This window comes from Manis javanica, chromosome 2 (genome assembly GCF_040802235.1).
Source record: "Manis javanica isolate MJ-LG chromosome 2, MJ_LKY, whole genome shotgun sequence".
In the NCBI taxonomy this organism is placed as follows: domain Eukaryota; kingdom Metazoa; phylum Chordata; class Mammalia; order Pholidota; family Manidae; genus Manis; species Manis javanica.
The window spans coordinates 151,407,785-151,427,800 of record NC_133157.1 but is presented as its reverse complement, the minus strand read 5'-3'; the positions used below and the strand labels follow the sequence as shown (position 1 = coordinate 151,427,800).

General features: G+C 40.0%; 1 protein-coding gene across 3 annotated transcripts in view; it reads right to left on the bottom strand.

The window, feature by feature from the left end:
• Nucleotides 1-667: 667 nt before the first annotated feature.
• NKAIN3 (sodium/potassium transporting ATPase interacting 3) overlaps nucleotides 668-20,016 on the bottom strand; it is a 632,099-nt gene continuing 612,750 nt past the window's right edge. For 2 of the 3 annotated variants that reach the window (XM_073229590.1, XM_036998295.2), the window contains one exon: nucleotides 668-12,065. In XM_073229590.1, coding sequence (XP_073085691.1) covers nucleotides 12,056-12,065 — 10 coding nt within the window. In that variant the 3' untranslated portion in view covers nucleotides 668-12,055. The remainder of the gene's footprint in view (nucleotides 12,066-20,016) is intronic. The other variant, XR_012128208.1, reaches the window with a different exon arrangement.

Genomic DNA, 20,016 nt, shown 5'->3' with positions numbered 1-20,016 from the left:
TAACAGTATTCTTAATGCTAAGGAGACTTTTGCTCCCCAGTTAGGGTGAGGTGGAGGGTATTTCTGGCACCCCAACCCAGAAGCCGTGCAGAACCATCAGTGGGCAGGTGTCCCTGGGGACAAGGAGAGGGCAGACAGGAGTTTAAGATGAGAGGCTCAGACACCACTCTGCAAAGGTGAGTTCACTGTGACCCTAGCCTCTGGTAAAGGTGATGCATTTTTCTGGGCTATAATCTTATTTATTCATCAAACTTTTGTAAGATGTATTAGTTACAAAGGCTTGTTTCCACTTTGGGAAATAAAAAGAGAGTCCGAGTTCCTGCTTTGGGAAGAGGTTGGCTGGAGTGAGCTGCAGGGCTGAGAAGCAGTATCAGAAAGTTAGAGCTGTTGGCACTGAAGCCCAGAGCAGAGCAGCTGCCTGCAACGTGCCAGCAGCAGATGTGTACAGCTGGCCCCGTCCCCGGCGATGCCCAGAGATTCATGGGGAAGATGTTGAGTTTCCTCTTCACATAGCCTGAGACTTAACTCTGAGTTTGCAATTGCAATAGAGGGGTAACTGCTTGAAATCTGAAGAATAAAGGGACATTCAATATTAATGCCTTTTCTAGTTTTATTATAATAAATACATACTGAAATGGGGAAAAACTTATTAAAAACAGTAGTCATCTTTAACTTCAATGTATATTTTTATTCATAATTGAAAAGAATAGTCTATTATACTGTCAACTTATTGTAAATGTACCCAGATTCAGAGGGTCCATAGAGACATAAAAAATGCATGTAGTTTCTATTAAATAACACTTTCTGGTCACTTCAGAATACAAGTATAATATACAGGTATTTTATGCACAAAAAATGTAAAAAGGAATTGTGAAAACAAATCTTATTATCAATTTGTATAAGAAAAAAGACATTCATTTTTCACATTTTTTCACGGTCTACCAACATCATATAGGATGGTTCCTCAAAGGATTAGATGTTTTTAATTAATTCACCTGGTAGCTCAAAAGTGTGTAGAAAAGAAGTTAATATACAGTGAAGTCACTACACAGTGTTAAGGGGCAGTAGAAATTCATATTGGTACAAAATATCATTCAAGATTTTTATATTAAGTTACAGTGTCAAGACTGAGACACATCTTGGTTGGCAAGCAATCTAAGAATTGCTCAAGACTGAAAAGTTCTTTTTTTAAAATTACTCATGCTGGCAAAAATGTTAAAGGTTAAGAACATGTAGAAATAGACAGGAGTGCCATGTCCTTGCCTTTCTGTCCTCTTACTAGCAAATCCTTGCCTTTGAATTAGAATGCAATGCTTTAGGGCTTCCAATATTTCCCATAAGATGGCAGAATTGGCATAGCAAATGGAGAGCAAACTGCTTGCATTTTGTTGGTCACAGCAACAAAGACACTGAGAGCCTTCAAACCATGAAAACCCAGCTATCCTCTTTAATAATATCCAGTGTCAGAAACAGTGTGTACTGTGTACCTTCTGCAGTCATGCTATAGCTGCATGGGGACTGCTCTTAGCCTTTCTTCTGCTCCTTTAGTAAGCTTCCTTACCTGTCTGCTCTGGGTTTTATTTGAACACTGACCCATCTAATTAGACCCAAGGGCATGGTCCTTAGATCACCACAGATGTAACAAGAAAACGTCAGCTGATATCATTTAAGCAAGCAGTGACCATGATGGCTTTTGGTCGTTAGGAGCTGCAGACTTGCTGTCTTTAGTTCAAAGTCAGAGGTCCTTGGACTTGCTTTAGTTTGTTTGAAATGGATGACTGCAGTTCTGGCATTTGTTAATCAAATACTGAGCAATGCCTCTCTTTCTGTCAGTTTCATTTAGCATTACAGCCCAAACCACCGCATACATCTGTGGCCTAGTGAGACTTCAGGGTAGTTGAGTGAATGGGTGTTGTTTTCAGAGCCCAAACCCGAGGAAAGTCACATATGAGAGCCACTAGGATTTCTTTTGTAAATTTCTCAAGACAGAGATGTATGTTTGATTTGTTACTGTCACTCCCCGAGCTGCTTGCATACAGTAGGTGCTCACTAAATGTTAAGTCATAGGGAGACAGAGGAAGGCTGTGAATGGGCTCTCCTTCCTTCTGGTGGTGCTAGGAAACAGAGTCTGGAAGAAGGAAAGGCCGGCATCTCCCAATAGGGCCTGGCTTGTGTGGAACACTAGACAATGAACCATAAGGTCCCTGTGGGCAAATCTTAGGATTTTGCTTTAAATGGTACCTCTGTGGTGCCTCATAGTAATAGGCACTCAGCAGGGGTGTTTTGAAAAAAAGCAGCAGCCATAGCTTGCCACCTGTAGATGCTAGTCCACAGTGTGGCTTATAAGGTATCACCAAATCCTGTCTTGCCCACGTTGCTGGTGTACCCGACACTAGTGTATTAACTATTTGCAGGGAAACTTCAAGACCAACAATGTCTTCTGGGTGTTGTCAGTTTTTACACACCAAACAGCCAATAAGAGTTCAGCATGAATGAAGAAGAAACTACACATCCCGGTTTAGTAGAAACTGCTACTATCAAGGCAGAAGACTTTTCCTCTTAGAGAGTGCTGATAGGCCAAAAATGTGCCAGGAAGCAAGTTTGCTTTGGTTTATATAAGCAGGAGGGTAACGATTACTTCCCACGGAAAAAGCATGCCACACTCATGCTTTCCACCAAGGCTTTGCTGTTCTGTGAAATATCCCAGGGCTTTGATATCTTTGCAACTGAAAAACATCAGGGCATTTTACCAGAAGAGAGAATTTGGTAACTTCAAGGTAGAGGGACATTTATTAAAGAGGACAATTCCAGAGAAGTAGCAAGGCCCACAGTCTTGAAAATCTTTTCATTTGTTTCAGAGATACATGCCACTAGGACATGGCCCTATTCAGAACATTCAGGGGATGTCTTTGGTATTACTGATACCTTAACTTTTAATGCCTAAGCATCTTTATTTTAGCTGTTTTGGATAGGGAGTTTTCAAAGATGAAATTTATATACCTAATTATTAAGAAGACCATTTTGACCACAGGACCAATATAAGGGCACAGCAATGCCACATTTAAAGGGCTCCCATTCAAACTGTAGACAATGAAGATCCAAATGGTTATTTGAAAAAATTTCCAATAGATTAACAGTAAAGTGTCTTATTTAAATAACCATTGATAATATAGTCTTGGGACAGATGAAAGGAAAGTATTCCTATTTCTAATTCCCAATAAATGTTTTTATTGATAAGTTGATTCATCATAATATGAATAAGATGCTGTTCTCTAAAGCAATACAATGTTGCCAACAGACTCACATTAAATGTCCCTAGACAACAGTGCTATAGATTTTTCATTTTCTATCTGTGTGCTTTTAGTTAGAGACAGTTTGGTAAATTATTGTTGATATTTCTGCTTATTTTATACCATACCTGCCTTTCTAATCTTCTGTTTTAAAGCTATGTGATTGAAAACTATGCTGTAAAAATAATTCAAATTATGTATAAGTTGAGAGGTAAGCAGGATTTAAATAAAGATTTGAAGAGCTTTTCTATGGGAAAAACTCAGAAGTTTCCGAGCGTGGATTTTATCAAGGGTATTGGGATAGTCAGAGACTCTGTTTCCTCGCCCTCAGGCCTGCTGTGGATAAGGAGAGGCTGCCAGGTAGCAGAGTTCTTGTCACATAGGGAGTCTCAGAAAAATTTGAAAGGCCAGCACCACTGAGAAGACAATGATTTTTTTGTCTTTTTGCCTACAATGGCAGAAATTCCTTAGTGTTTTCAGATCAGAAGGTCTCAGTGGGAGTTCTCACCTACAGGCTTCTACCCCAGGATGAGAAATAACTTTGGTATTCTGAGGCAGGCATCTTGCTTTAGGAACTGATGTGGAAATGAATACTTCTCACTTCAGGTTTTCCTCTAAGGACTTAAAAAGTATTTTGAAATGTCAATGCCAAATTCCCCTTGAGTTATACAAGATGAAATTGGAATATCTACGTCTTTAAAAGGAAAAGAGACATGGTCTTATTACAGTTATCACTGATGCTAATAATGCTCTGTGCTACTAGCAGCTATCACGTGGCACCTTCGATTTGCAGGGAAACTTTAAGGAAAAGCCCCCATTTTCTTAAGAGGTTGTAATTATGTGGCCCCTTATTTATAGACACAGAAAGGTGATACTCAGGCAAAATAACATCAAGGAGGGTTGATGGCCACGGACCCTGAAACAAATGAGGAAAGAGTAAAACAGGATCAGGAGTTCACCTTCTTGACACTTCCCACAACTTCCTTTTTGACAAAGATTAATGGGACCAATGTGAGGAGACTTGAGAGCTGAGCCTTTGCAGCCTACGAGTGCAAAGAGAACTTTACCAAGGGCCAACCAATTTCAATTGCTGAGTGAACTTTAGATATCTGAGTTTTGTGATCAATGGGCTTTTTCTGTGATGTTAAAAAAGTTGAAGATCAAGTTTTAAAAAATTCACCACACTGAACAAGTGGCTTAAAAACATAAATAAAATAGAATTAAAGAATTTTGCTTACCCTATAAAAACATGTAAGCGTGATGCATGAATTGTTCCAAATTCCATTCTCAGAAGCTATTTCACCTGGCGCTCTATACCTTATATTCTCCTTAAAATGTTTTGCACAGGAAACTACTTTTCTTATTTACAGTGATGGCAAAAATGAAAAGCCATAAGAACTAAGTAAATAATGATTGGTGCTGGTTGCATAAATGGGTTAAATGTGACAGTTCATAATAATATAAACCCTCGACAGTTAAAAGAGAAGGCTGCACAATACAATGTAGGTCTGATAAGAGAATCCAAATGCTAATTAACTTTCACAGATATACTACTCTAATTGCATTAGCACTATCTGGATGCAATAGGAATAAATGCAATGATTAGGCTCTTGGATTCATACTACATAGGTGACCCAAATAAACTATTTCATAAAACTGCTTTCAATGGCTGATATTTTAGGCTTAAAATAGCTTTAAGAAGTCAGAAGAGGAAGGGAGAAATTCCCTTAAAAAAGAGGTTTAAAAGAAATGAAACTATGTAAGGCAGTTAAAAAGCGACTCTACCCCATTACTTACAAGATCATTCCCTCAGAAACAAAAGTCTTTAGAAGAGATGGACATTCAGTAGTTAGAAGAATACTATCTCTTCTGGTGGACAAAAATCATGAGAAGGTTTGACTGGCCCAGAGGGAATTGTGTTGAAACCATGAGTAAAGAAAGACGGCAGGCAAGGCCTGAGTTACTGTATCTTTTGGGAAGTGAAAAGCAGTGAGCTGAGGTCTGGGTTTTCTGATTTACCCTGAGAAGACAAAATGGTAGGATGAGAGCCCGCTGGAAGGGGACTTTCCAAAGCTCACATCCAAGCAGCAGGAAGGGAAGGTTGGAGGAGCCCACAGCAGGCACTTGCCCAGCTGTCCTGAGCCTTGATGACCTGGTGAAGAAAATCATCAGGCTGCAGCCGGCAGCAAAGGCCTTGTTCAGATGGAATTTGTGACAGCTGATGGCCACCAAATAAAGAGGAAAGAAGGTTGGACTGAAAGCTTGCAGAGCAGACCCAATGGGACATGGGACAGGGCACCGTAGTGACCAGCCTCAGTCTCCTATTCTGTATATTGAGTAAATGAATCACTGAGGTCCTCTTCAACTCCACAATTTGATCTTGCAGAGCAATAACACATTGAACTAAACATCTTACATCATTTAACTTTCACTCCCTAAAATAATCTTATACTATTTATCATTTACGGAAAGCGGTCATAGGGAACATTTTAACAATATACTTAAATGTTGAAGTTTGTGTGTAGATGTGTGTGTGCCAACACGAATAAGTCAAGTGCTGATATCTCTGTCATCAGCAACAGCTGCCATATTTGCAGGCACAAGGTGTTAGGAGAATATAACCAACACTTTTCAGTGTTTGATCACTTCCTGGGATATTGTTTAATAAGGAGTTGGCAGATATCTGTCTCTGTCTCTGTCTCTGTCTTTTCTCTCTCTCTCTCTCTCTCTCTCTTACACACACACACACACACACACACACACACACACACACACACACACACACTGAAGAGCCTGGGAGGAATGTATCATGAAATCTAATTATAAAAGAACTTTATGATATCTCTCATTATGTTTTTTTCTTAGAGAAACAGACTATCAAATAATTTAAAATACTCATTCCACTCTAATTGATACTGGTTCTGGAAGAAAAGCAGATGAAGAGAAACACAGAACCAAATTTTACTGAAAGAAAATAATAGAAAAGGAAGGATCATATGCATTCCACTTATGTGTTCTGTCCCACTTTCCTAAGCACCAATGTTTATTACATATTTGTTGAACTGAATAAAAAGAAAATGATGACACTACTAATCAATTCAGAAGACAAATTGCTGCCAAATGAAATAGTTGAAGGCTTATGACCATAAAAGAATTAATTTATTTTTGTAGCAGAACAGTGAAAATCAAGCAATACATTAGATTGGCTCTTGAATTTTAAACTCAATTTCCAGAGCAGGAAAGTTAAAATATACTCTGCAGAATTATGGGAAACACAGAGGATCTTGCATCGTAGATTTATATTTTTCTTCCTAAGAAGAAATGCAGAAAGATGAGGTAGAAATTCTCATTTCACAGAGTGGATGTATAATTCCTCACAGTATTGAAGGATATATGTATTTTTTTCTGTAATGTATTGCAATTAAAGTAAATGAAAACATTCCTCAAAAATCATGCCAACTAGTTTGAACTGTATGGTAGAGATTGCTAAGCATTTTTACCACACATTTCCCTTTTGTATTAAGAAATGAACCCCTTAATTTTTAGATAGGCACAAGGCTAAGAATAAAAACTATGCTTCCCAGCTTTCCTTGCAGCTATATTTGGGATGGGCCCAGTTTTGGCTAATGGGGTATAAATGGAAACAGTTTGTGCAATTTCTGAGACATGTCCTTAAAAAGCACCCTTCTCTGTCTGTTTTCTTCCTTTTTGGCTGGAATACAAAAGCAAAGGCTGGAACTTTGGCAGCCACCATGAGTTATGTTATGATCTTGAGAATCACTTAATGAAGCAACAAAGAGAGTGAGCCTGGTCTCCATCTCTAGGGAACTCGTCTAGCTCTTTACTCACTACCTCCAGAACTTTGAAATATGAAAGGATATAGGCCTCTGTCTTATTTAAGCCACCATTAGTTTCTTTGTTTTGTCACTTGTAGATAGACCTGTTCCTAAATAATATAGACTGACAAGGTTGTCCCCCAAAGCAAGTTCTATGACCAGATAGATCATTGGTTTCTCTAAACTCTTTTAAAACACTTAGCTCTGGAGAGGAGAGGAAAAGCAGGTCCTAAATTTAAAATAGATCATTGTTTTTAGTCACTCAAAGAAGAACAACTCTGAGTTAAGGATTGACCTGTCCAAATTCAAATTAGATAGACTCAATTTTAGAGCCTTCTTTCCTTCATTTTCCTTCTTCCTGTTCTTTCTTTTCTTTTCTCCTTTCCTTCCTTTTTACCTTCTTTCTTTTTCTTCTTTGTATATAAATTAACTCTCAAGTTCAAGCCAAAGCATATTTTGGATTTTTTTGAATATTTTATTTTTAAAATGTTTATCATTTAACATGATCTTTGCCTTTTGTATGCCTGCAAGTCTAAGGAAGGTGATTCATTTTTTACCTGTCATCACATTTTTCCACACTTCATTCAGTATTTAAGAAACTTTTTCCACCTTCTAGAAATGGCATTTTTTCTTCACCCTCAATAAATAAATTAAATTTTATCAAGATGAAAAAATAAATGTTACAAATTGTTAATTTTTGTAGAAATCTGTTTTTTTTGAGGATTCTTTATTAAGAAATACATTCTCCTAATACTTAAAATACTTCTACTTCCTTTCTGCATTGCACACTGTGCAGTTACATAAGCAGTAATTTCCTTTATCAGTTCTACTTTTGGACATAATATCCTTAAGTTGTGGGCCTATTGATCACAAATATTTTAACAGGATTTATAGACACTTGCACAGATTTCCTATCGAGCAGAGGTTTTAGATGACTCTTAAAGGGGAGGACATAAGAAGAAAAAGATATTCAAGTTTTCAAGATCAATTATTTGTATTTTTTACCACTTAATTCACTTTTGCCTTGAAAGGAACTACTACCTTGGGCCAAAATGTCAAGTTAGAACATCTGAATTCTAATCAACTATAAAAGTTCCCCAAGTTACATACTAAAGTAACTCAGAAGTAATAAGTCAGACTCCATAGTGAGTCCACACTTTAGGATACTATACATTCTATATATGTATGTCTAAAATGAAGATCTGTTTATTCTTGACAAGATTCCTTGCTGATTTGCAATGGTTGCAAAGAGCATTTTTGGTTTTTATCTGCTTTTTAATTTAGCAGCGTCTTGATGGTTTTCCTCAGCTTTGCAATGCACTTTTTAACTGATTCTAATGAAGACAAATTCTTCTCAATCATGAGTGTCCCATTCATTGAGACAGATGGCAGCCTTGTTACATTTGTTAGCTCCAGCTCCTTGAAGCTGGCCACCTCCCTTATTTAGGTCTACAGAAAATAGTGGGACGTACTTTCTAAAAGAAAAAAGAAAGAAGTCAGTGTTTTTCTAGGCAAGACATCAAGTTATCTTCAAAACAAGTGAGCAAATAGCCCTTCAGATTTGGAGTGGTATGGACATATGGACACAACCCTCACATTACATGGCAGGTAAAATGCTAAGATACTTGGGAATGGACTAACTTAGTGCTTTTCCCGAGAGATGTTTGAGATTTCTCTGATGTAGACTGTTCCATGGGCAAGACATATTCTGTTCCTGGGGATTCTCTAAACCCTGCACCCTGTAACTCCCCTGCTTGACTTCCGCTGCTTTGAAACATGACTGGAAGCTGAAATAAATAGAAGGTAAGTGGGAAAACATCCCAGCTAACTATGGCTCCACACAATGTCAGCAGAAGACTTAAGAAAGGGTAGGTCATCTATGAAAGACAGAAGACGAGCTGGGGCAGGGTTGGCCAAGATTTACAGGACATAATGGTTCAAAGAGGAACAAAAAAAAACATTGGATTTAAGTTCCCCTTGTACACTTCAGTCAGCACTAGTGGCTAACGTGCAGTGGATGTCTGATCTTCAGCTTTCCCAGGATCACTTCTCAGAAAACTACTTGACCCTGGAGCTACACCATCTATTAGGATGCTGAGATTCTGGAAACTGGTACAGGCTAAGAGATGCATTCATCTTCCCTCACTCTGACCAGTCATACACTTGCATACAGAGGAGCCGAGATTTGGCAAGAACGGAGATAGAGTTCACTTTTGTTGAAAGCCTTTCTGTATGAGGCACAGTGCAGAGCAGATTCCCTAAAACAGGAGGCAAAAGCTGCCAGAGCTGGAAATGCTCGCTCCTAAGGAGCAGGAGTGGTGACGGTCTTGCGCTGGAGTTACCCAGGTCACAGGGTGACTGCTGAGTGTGACTGCACAGTGCTGTGCTTCTTTCCATCCCTCTGTCATAAGTAGGCAGAGCCTCTAACAAGAAGCCAGGGAGAGGAGAGGCAGGGAGAAGACAGTGGGAGGGAAATGAGTCGGAGGTGTATCTCACTTGTTTCTGATGTGGGTCAAATTTTGTGGAACTTTAAAATGATCATAATGGATTACTGGGGTTGGGGATTGAAACCGTTATAATTTATTTAAATGAAAGATTAAAAACTTAAACATTCCACATTAAGTAGTTGCCTATATTGAATATCATAGAAAAATCACTAATGTAAGGAATTCCTCCTCAAATTTGTTACCCTCAGTTAAACAAGATCTAGGACTCTGCAGTGCATCTTGGAAGCATGTATAAATTTACATGAAGGTAAAACAGTAACAAAAATTAGTATGGTACTATTTTGTGAAATGTTAACTTCTTCTTTGTACATGGGGAAGTAATGAAATGGCAGTTTTGAATATTTGAATACTACTTTTATTCTGCCTTACTGATTTTCTAGGTTTCGTATATTCTATTAGCTTTCTCCAATAATACTATTATGTATTAATCTTGGAATTTGAATATGAGTTTTTCTTTTTTAGAAATGCAATTTTTAGTCTGCATTATTTCTAATTGCTGAAACATGGGCAAGTTTTCCAAGCTACTTTTTAGGAAACTTAGAGGAGGTTGGTGTTTCTGTGGTCTTTTCACAGCTCTAGGGTGTACAGCAAGAGCTCCAGACAGGGTCCAACTCATTGTTCAGACATTACAGTGATAGCTGTCATTATCACTGTGGAGTGCTTCACAGTTTACAGAGTATTCTCTACATTGTCATCTGATCTTCACTTCACCCTGGGAGGTACAGATTGCAGTTCTACTCTAGATGAGGAAATTTCCAGGGCCGAGATGTCCAACACTGTCCAAGGCCACAGTGATGGATGGACCTGAAACCCAAGTTCCTTTTGCCCTGTAGGATCTCCTTGCTTTGTCTTCTGTCTACATGCAGAACTCTGGACAAATCCACCAGTTCCCCTAGGCTTCAGCCCCCTCAGCTATGCAAAGGTGGCTTGGGTTTGACTATCTCCCAGGTCCCTGCTAGCTCCTCTTCCTTTTGAATTTGAGCTTAGTCAGCAGATGAAAGTGATGGGATCCAGTGGGTGCCAGTTGACTGAGGGGGCATAAGGTGAGTCAAACAGGCCTCCAGAGGGACCACAGTGCTTGTCATCAAGTGGGAGGAAGCAAGGCAGACTTTGCTGCATAAGTTCTGATTCTTAGCAGACTCTCATAAAATACATGGACTCCAAAAAAGAAGAAAAAAGGAACCTCTACACACATACAAAAATCTGCATAAAATTCTAGATGGTTTATAGACTGACTTCTTAAAGATGTATGGGCCAACTTAACAACTACCTATACACAGTTTTACAGGAGGCCTCACCTTGGTTGGTATACAAAGTTTGCAAAACTTATTTTGATATGTGAAATAGTCATTGAAAGACATGAACAGAAAAAGCTGAGATGTGTTTTCAAAACAATCCATTTTTCCATGGAAAATTATGTTTCCCATGTCATTTTCTTGGTTTTTGGAATGGAGTAGGAGAAAGAGAAGTTGATGTAGAACAAATACAAATATTGTTTTTAGAAACATTTATAGAGATTTGTACCCTGTTTTAATGCTCCTTTTGAATTTCTTAACAATGTTCCTGGTTGCAGATTTATGGTTGTGATTTCTGTCCCAGAAGCCCACAAGCTGTATGTTTAGGTGTTACATACACTGTTTGTATGACCAGTGTCAGGACTGGGATAAAGAGTAGAAAATATGAAACTCAGAGATACCATCTTCCCTCCAAAGGGCAAAAATATTCTACTAATCATTTCACTCTTTCATATGTCCTTGATAAATATTTTTCAGAACACACAGGAAGAACAAGATAATATGCACGAATCTGAAAATTTAGATTAACAGTATTATTCTGGATTTTGGAAAGTCAAGAACAAAGGAGGACTCCATGTTTTTTCTTTCAGGGTTGGAAATATGATCTCTACTTGGCCTGAAGGCCAGATCTACTGTTGTACTCATTTCTGAGATGTCACAGCATCTAAGTTCATGTCTAATAACCCCAGGTAATGTCTGCCAATGCAAAATCCATCAAGCCTAGGATAACGGCAGCACTCAGCAATACTGACTTAACACTTCAGCGATATAAACCAATGTTTCTCTCAGCATTGACTGTAGCAGGTTTTCATGGAAATTTTCATTTTGCATGCTTCACATTAGATATTATTAAAAAATTAAAAAACAATTTTTTAACAATTTATAAGTATTCATATAAGAAGAAGGTGATTAAAAAAATACCCACCCCAGCACCTACATCTCATCTAGTGAACAATACTAATAATATGTAGGTTGTGACTGAAGACCTCCGGGATTCATGGGAAAGCAGGAGGGTGTAGTCAATCCTCTGGAAAACAGTGAGACGCATTGATGCAGGGAGGTGCTGTCTGCGGTGTTTGCCTCCTACATCAAGTTCAGCAGCCACATTTCAGAGTTGATGTTATTACTTATTTCGACCTAAAACAGAAAATATGAATTGCTTTAAAAAATACAAAATTGAAAACTAAATTTCCTTTCCATTCATCCAGGCTTTCGAAAATGCAAAATAGCTTTTGGGTGTGCCTTGTACTGTCTTAATAGGTGACTGTGGCAACAGGAAAACTAGAAACCTGGGCTTCCTGGTTCTCAAATGAGAGCATGGCAATCAGGTATACAGATCAGAGTATAGGCTTGGTTTCCTGGGAGAGATGTGTCAACCACGCAGCAGTTGGGGAATAATGTAAAAAGATTGCCTTTGGTTGCCTTGGGGTAAAGGTGACAGGGTATATCTCCAAACTACTAAGTACATCCTTAGCCTATTCTTCCTACAGCATTCTGTTGGTTGACTGTTCAAGAATCATCCTAGTCTGGCTTTCACACCACCTAGCCATCAGTCTATGTCTCTTAATTTGTATTCCATTCTGCAATGATTCATTTCATGTGCCAACTTGGCTAGACCATAGTACCAAGATATTTGGTCAAACACCAATCCAAATGTTACTGTGAGGGTATTTTTTATGTTAGATTAACATTTAAATCAATAGACAATAGGCTGAAACAGATTATCCTACATAATGTGGGTGGGCCTTACTTAATCAGTTGAAGGCCTTCGGAGCATAGATTGAGGCCCCTGGGAAGAAGCAACTTTGCCTCCAGACTGCCTTCAGACTCGAGACTGTCACATAAACTCCTCCCTGGGTCTCCAGTCTGCCATCTTCCCCTGCAGATTTCAGACTTGCTGGCCCCCATAATTACATGAGCCAATTTCTTAATCTCTCTCTCTTTCTCCACACATACATCCTATTGGCTTTGTTTCTTCAGAATTCACACTCCCATCTCCAGTCACTCCTGTCCCCACATGTTTGACAAAGACTCTGTGCATTCCTTATTCTATACGAGGCTTTCGGAAGGTGAGAGTTCTGGCTCATGTATCTTCATACAATACCATCCTCAACACAGCGTCTGCCACGTAGTTGGCACTTAAATGTTTGTGAATAGTTTTGCTGTCATTGTTTCTTTCATGAGAAAAATTTTAGCTGATCCAAATCCTATTCATCATTGAGGTTCAGTTGAAATTTCCTCTCCTCTGTGAAGACTTCTGCTTCTACCTCAGCCACAACGCTGTCTCATCCTGCTGGTAGTAGCTCTGATGGTACCAGCTGTGCCCCGTGGAGCTGGATGGCATTCATCTTCGCGACTAACTGTGCTCTGATTATTTCACTCAGGTACCTTTCCCCCTTTGACTAAATCGTTAGCATCATACCAGCAGAGTCTCAACATGTGTTGCACTTATTCCATATCTCCATCTAGCAATTCTCTTCCTTTAACTTAGTTCAGTGACTGCCTCTATGACTCGGGATGGATTTTCCAGTTGTACCACCTGGCAACCCCTCCTCCCCCTGTGAATCTTGCTCCCTCCTGCACCCCTCAGGGGATGGAGGCCCTCAATTCTCCCTGTCTTCCTCTTGTGTTTTCTCCACTTTTCTACTTCTCTGCATTTTGAGAGACATGACCCATGTATCTGCCCCTTCTACTCCTCTGTAGTTTAACAGGGACTTAAACTGAAAAGACAAAAGGATGAGATCGTGATGTGATATTTTTATAGTTCTATACAACATTTTAGGTAGAAGGAAGATTCAATATCCTAAAGTTCATTTGTCCATCCAACAGGTGAGCCTCTTCTAGAATGGGGATAAAGCAGTAGAGGAAGGTGCTTTTCTTTGTAGTGGTAGCAACAGTGGGGGTTTGGAGGAATTTCTAGATTGCCACCATATTTACTGTAATGTCAGCTCTGCTTCTAGCTTATATGTTCTGGTTTTGGGCTTTAACCACATGCATTGGTAAAGCAGTGAAGCAGGCTGAGCCTGCTCCCTTGATGTCAGGTAGGAATTCTGGAAATGCTACTTCAGATATTGGGAAATCTGTCTGTGAGGAGTTTTCAAAGAAGACAATGAAGCAACTTTGAGAAGAGGCATTGAAAGGTAAGGCTATTGGCAACTCTACCTTAAGTTTTATTAGCAGGTTGATTTTTACAACTCAAACATACACAGAAGTAGAAAGAATGGTTTTAGGAATCCCTATGTGCTCACCACCCAGTTCAACTAAAATAAAAACTATGCTAGGGAAGCTTCACCTATCCACCACAATTTCTTTTCTTGGCTAGAGTACTTAAAAGCAAATCCTAGACATTATGCAAGTCATTCATCAACTCTTCTCTATGCACCTCTAACTTAGTGACTTTTAACCAGGGGACATTTACCAATCAGCATCACAATTCGGCAGGGTGGGAGTGCTACTGGCATTTAGTGAGTAGAGCCCAAAGATGCTGCTAATTAATATCCCACACGCACAGGACAGCCTTCACTACAAAGAATTATCTGGCCCAGATTTAATAGTACTGAGGATGAGAAACCTTATTCAACTGATAAGAATTTCTTTTTATTGACCTATTCACTAGCATATTTCTCAAAATAGACAAGCATTTCTTAACATCATTTACTATTCAGTCCATATTCACATTTCCCCAGTTGTCTGAAACATCTCATCACAGATGACATGTTGAAATCAGAATCTAAGTGCAGTAGACACACTGTATTGACTAGCACATCTCTTAATCTCTTAATCAGTAACTGTCCCCCTACCCTTTCACAGTTTTTCCCTATACTATCTTCTGCATTCCAGATTTGGCTGATTGCTTTCTTGTGGTGAGATCTAATTAATTCTGAATATTCTTGTATTTTTCTGTACTTTCCGCCCAAGATCAGGCTTGATTTTGTGGCACGATATTTCATAGGTGGAGCTGTGTCTTCTTATTGCATCACATCAGGAGACACATAATCTGCAAGTGTCACTCCTTCAATGATACTGTGATTGATCAATGGGTCTGGATAGAACAGTCTGAGTTTTGAGATCCTTAAGATTATATCTCTTTTTTAACTGATAAAATTTTTTATTTCACTTCTGAATTTTTATACATTTCCTGATTATTCAGTGTCAGGTGGAAACTAGAACTGTTTAAAAGACATAACACAAATCTAGTACATTAACAGCTGGGGATCGTTCTGTTTTTTTTCCATATTATTTTCACAACCACGGGTGTGCTTGTGAGGGAGTGTAACCATCACAGAAGAATCGTGAGGCAGAATACTGGTAAGGAAAAACAAAGCAAGAGGAGCTAGCAGATGCACAGACAGGCTCACTGCACATCCGCTACTGCCTTCACAAGTGCCTAAGATTAACTGCGCCTTTTTTTTCCAGTGAGAAAGGAGACAGTTTTTTTTTTTTTTGGTTTGTTTTAAATCACTGCATGAATGTCTCTTTTCTTATTTCAGCAGATGGACACTATATACAGCGTGGTGGAATGCTACAGGTAGAGAGGGGTAGGCTGGGCTGCTCTTGACTTGCCCCATGCACCCTCCCTGCATCAGAGGGTCTGTTTTAACCACATCTGCAAACTTGGCTGGATGAGTACATGTGGGAGATCTGGTGATAGGTAGTAACAAGCATTAAGATCCTATCTTATTCCTATTAATTTTTGCAGATGTTTGGAGATGGAAGAATGAAATCAAGTAGTAAGATATGATGGTATTTCAAAGTTGTCCTCTGATAGGCTTCCCATTACTTCTTCTGTTGCTTGTCTAAGTCTCTCTGCACCACTTGAGTCTGTGTGTTTGTGTATGTGTGCACCTTCATCTGAGTATTATGTAATTTTTCCTTTGTCTTTTTCTTCTGATAGCCTGTCATAACATGGGGTTATAAATATTTTTTGATGTGAATATAAAATGAAAAAATATGTATTTAACATAAAATTTGGTTGATTTTCATGGCCTTTAATTTTAAAATTAGGGGGATATTTTCTCTTGGGAAAATGAATTATTTTTACTAATGTTGATTACTTTGGGGGGCAGGTGCTCTGTGTCTCCACACCACTGGATAAATCTCTTTCTTTGTCATAGCAATGTCAGGTAGTGAGAAAATCCTGAGAGTTCTGGGAAAAACAGGAACTGATGGCTTCTCTGGAGGGCACCTTTCAGAGCTTCCTCATTTTGGAAAAGGCTTTACATACTTCAGGAGGCAGGATGAGAACCGGGCTCCACAGGTTCTGGGGCAATGAGTGAGGTCACCGGTCAAAAGAGAAGGTCTCTGTGTCCCCTGAGGCATAGTGCATGGGTCATGGCAGACCCTCTTGGGTGATGCTGGCGGCATCAGTCCTTCCTAGCAAGGAGAGTAACATGTGAAGTGACTGGGATAGTGACGAGTCTGAACTACACGAGGCACATGAACACAGCCATTTAATTGCTAAATGGTCAACTGGCTACACATTAGAGTGTGTTCTTACCTAGTCCCTCAATGGTATAATCATTTCCTATGATAGATCAAAAACTTATTAACAACAGTGACAAGGGGAGAGCGCTCCAAAGCTAGGGAGGGCAATCAGCCCTAAGAGCTGCCCCTTTCGTGCTAAGTAAGGCAGGCAGGTAGGGAAGCCCGGGTCTCTTTTGGGGCAGCTAAGAGGTGCTGAGTGTACTGCTGCTGGAGTGTTCTACACTCTCAAGACAGCCCAGGGGAGTTAATGCCGCTGTAAGTGCCCCCCACTTCTAGGGACTGATGGAAGCCCGCAGGCAGCAGAGCTCTGCACTCTACAGCGGGAAAATGAGCAGCGATGTCTATGAGCAGATTGCGGACACCTTGCTCTGGGTGCCACAGGGGGACACACAGCAAAGATGGATAAATGGGAAAGTGTGGAAGCCAGTTAGGGACAAATGAAAACAGGGTAAAGAGAGAGTTATCATTTCATTAGTCTTTAGCTGCTTGGTCAGAAATGGAGGAGGAAGGGGTTCATGCAGGTTGTAGACTCCAGGTCCGTCTAGCTTCAGTCGACTAATACATTGCTGGTGGTTCCTGCTTTTTAAACCACGGTTTGAAAGCACATCATTCTCACCATTCTCCCTTTCCCACCTCCTACACACACACACACACACACACACACACACACACACACACACATGATTTGACCTCCTAATTTGTTCTTAATCTTGGAAATGTAAATGCAAAATGGCCTGGGCCCAATTCACAGGGAGACTGAAACAAAAGCTGTTCTTAAGAAAGAGCAGATGGATGGGGCCACCTCAGGCCCTATCCAGCAGCCTGGCATCGGAGCTAGAATTCCTCTGGGCCTGGCCTCTGGGAGGCAGAGGACTGGCTGTGGGAGGAGAGGCTGACTGCAGTGCCAGCTGGGAATGGGGTTAGCCTCCTCTGTCTTCTAGAACTTAGTTCCAACAGCAGACACTCAATCAGCAACAGCCACATGGCATGTAAACATTTTTGTGAAGAAAAATTAGCTTGTAGCAAAGGCAATCAAATCAAGATATCAAAGAAAAGTCAAGTTCTCACTTGAAAATCTTGGAAAAAGATTGAAAGTGGTGGGGAAGCTTTTTTCATCAAGTCTTTCTTAACTGCCGCCCCAGGGCAACTTCCTCACGGAAACCACTAACATTGTCGGTCTGTCCACCTGGACTGTGGAGCTCAGTTCTGAAATTCCACTGCTGTCCTGCTTTGATAAACTGCCTTCCTCTAATTATTTTTATGTGAAGAATTACTGCTACATGGAGCTTTATTTTCCCACTCCCAGTAGCTAACCATTTTGATGATTTTGACCAATTTTAAAGTAATTTAATTGCTCACTATGATGGTCTCTGAAACCATATCCCTTTTATGGCTGTGTGGGTGCATGCTGTTTTTCCCCTGAGAGGTAAATCTGCTTTGGTTTGCCCTCTCGCCTTGGTGGTACTGCTACCACAGTGATAAGCTGCTGTGGTCGTGTCCTCTTCAAAGTCATCACTGATCTAATAACAAGAGCCTTCCTCTTTCCCCTTGTGAAAGGTGGTACCAGTGTGCATAGCAGCAATGAAGGACATCCTGGCAGAGATCCAGGTGGTACTTATGTTGGGAGTTACAACCCCCTCTCTGGCGACTATGGCAAGATGGTGGCCCTCAGCACAGGCTGCTCCTGACCCGTGTGTCACATATACCCAGCCAGACCCAGATGACAAACATTGGAAACATCTCTATAGCTTTATGCATAAAGAGGGGTGGATGGTGTTTAGATGGCAAAGCAATGTCTGCTGAGGATCTCAGAGCATCCTGCCCACAGCCATCAAGAGCCATCCTGCTTGGCTTAACATCTGTTCCCTCAGGTTGGCTCAGTTTATGTGGAACTACGGTGAACATCAGGTTGGATGATCACAAACTTCAGCTTCATCTGTTGTAGAATGGCTGACAAATCAGCTTCCATTCAGGGGACACCCATTTTCTTCTGCTGCTTTTGATAAACTAGCCCTTGTTTTTCCAAAGTCAGCTCTCAACTCAACCCACCCCTTACCACCAACCCCAAGTGAAAAGTGATGGTTCCCTCTTCTGCAAAAATATTACCTTGAGGATATTGTTCTCTATCTACTTATTTCTATACAGGTTTCCTCTCCTAGATTATTGGCTGCTGGAGGAGAAAGCTCAAGTATTACTCATCTTTATATCTCCAGCACTCAAAACAGAGCTTAGTGTGTACATGGTAAGTAATCAATAAATAATTGCAAATGGAAGGAAATCAATTTAATCAGTTAGTTTGATATCATTACTTTAAAAAATCGCAAAGCATGAAAGACCAAATCTATATGTGAACTGCCTCCCATCACATCACCCCCAATATACACACTCACAAACAATTTGACTGTGGGCACTAGAAAGGTACATGTTATGGTTACAAGCAACGACACACTCAAACACAAGAATGGAGGCCTCCTGTACAAATCTGCAGTGTTTCCTGTGCAGGGACTGTCTAGTAGTAACCCAGCCAGAGTTGAAGGCTACCTTCCACATGTATGTGCCTGGGTAAGAATATGCTAAGGAGTCTCCTGATCCTCTTAATAAAGTGGCTTCCTCATAAAAGCTAGTTTGTATTCCATACAGATTAAAGAGAATTAATGAAAGCAAAAACCAGCATTCACTCCCCTCTCTAAGATTGGTATAGAAATTGGCTTTTTCTCCAACCTGTTTCTATACCTCTCCAATGACTGGTATAGAAATTGGCTTTTTGTCCAACCTGTTGCTGGATGGTGATGTGTCATCCCTGAGCTAGGTGCAACAGAAGCCCCTATAAAGGTCTCATTAAAGGAAATCAAACAGGTGGATTCCTGCCCACTAGATAAACTCAGCAGTACCTGCCCACTGGTGGGGAGCGCACATACTGAGCCTGTAAATTGTTTCATGCACAACAATTTTAATTCAGGTTTAGTTTGATCTTTCAGATTCCTGCTGCCTTCCTGGCTGAAAGGCTTTTTCACATTCCTCTAACGTAGTAATATGCATAACCTGTCCAAGTAGCCACTTGGTTTATTGCTCCCTGCAGCCTGTAGTTTATGCTACATTCAGCTAAGAAGACGTAAAAGGTCAGCAGTGAACAGGATAGTTGAGAAAACTCTTTGAAGAAGGAGTGGAGTTGATTAGAGCCTTTTAGGTTTTCTTACAAGGATGTTTCACATGTTCCTGATTCATTGAAATGGAAGGGACATTAAGGAGCATAGATGGAAGTCACTTGCCTCTGGGCCAGGCCAGAGAAAGTCTTTGAGATATGCGGATACCCAGGTGTCATTCAAGAAAGGAGATTCCATTGTCATCATCAACCAGTTACAGTTTTTAATAACTTTCCTTAACAGAAAGATCTTTCTTACATCTAACATTTTGCACATTGCACTTTCTCTGCTGGATTTTTTTTTCACTGTGATGAGGAAAGAAATCATTCATCACCTTATTACATAACACACACACACACACACACACACACACACACACACACACACACACACACACACTTAAGACCCCCTTGTCATCACTAGGCATTGTTTCAGCTGTTTTCTCATTTCCAAAGCCTGGA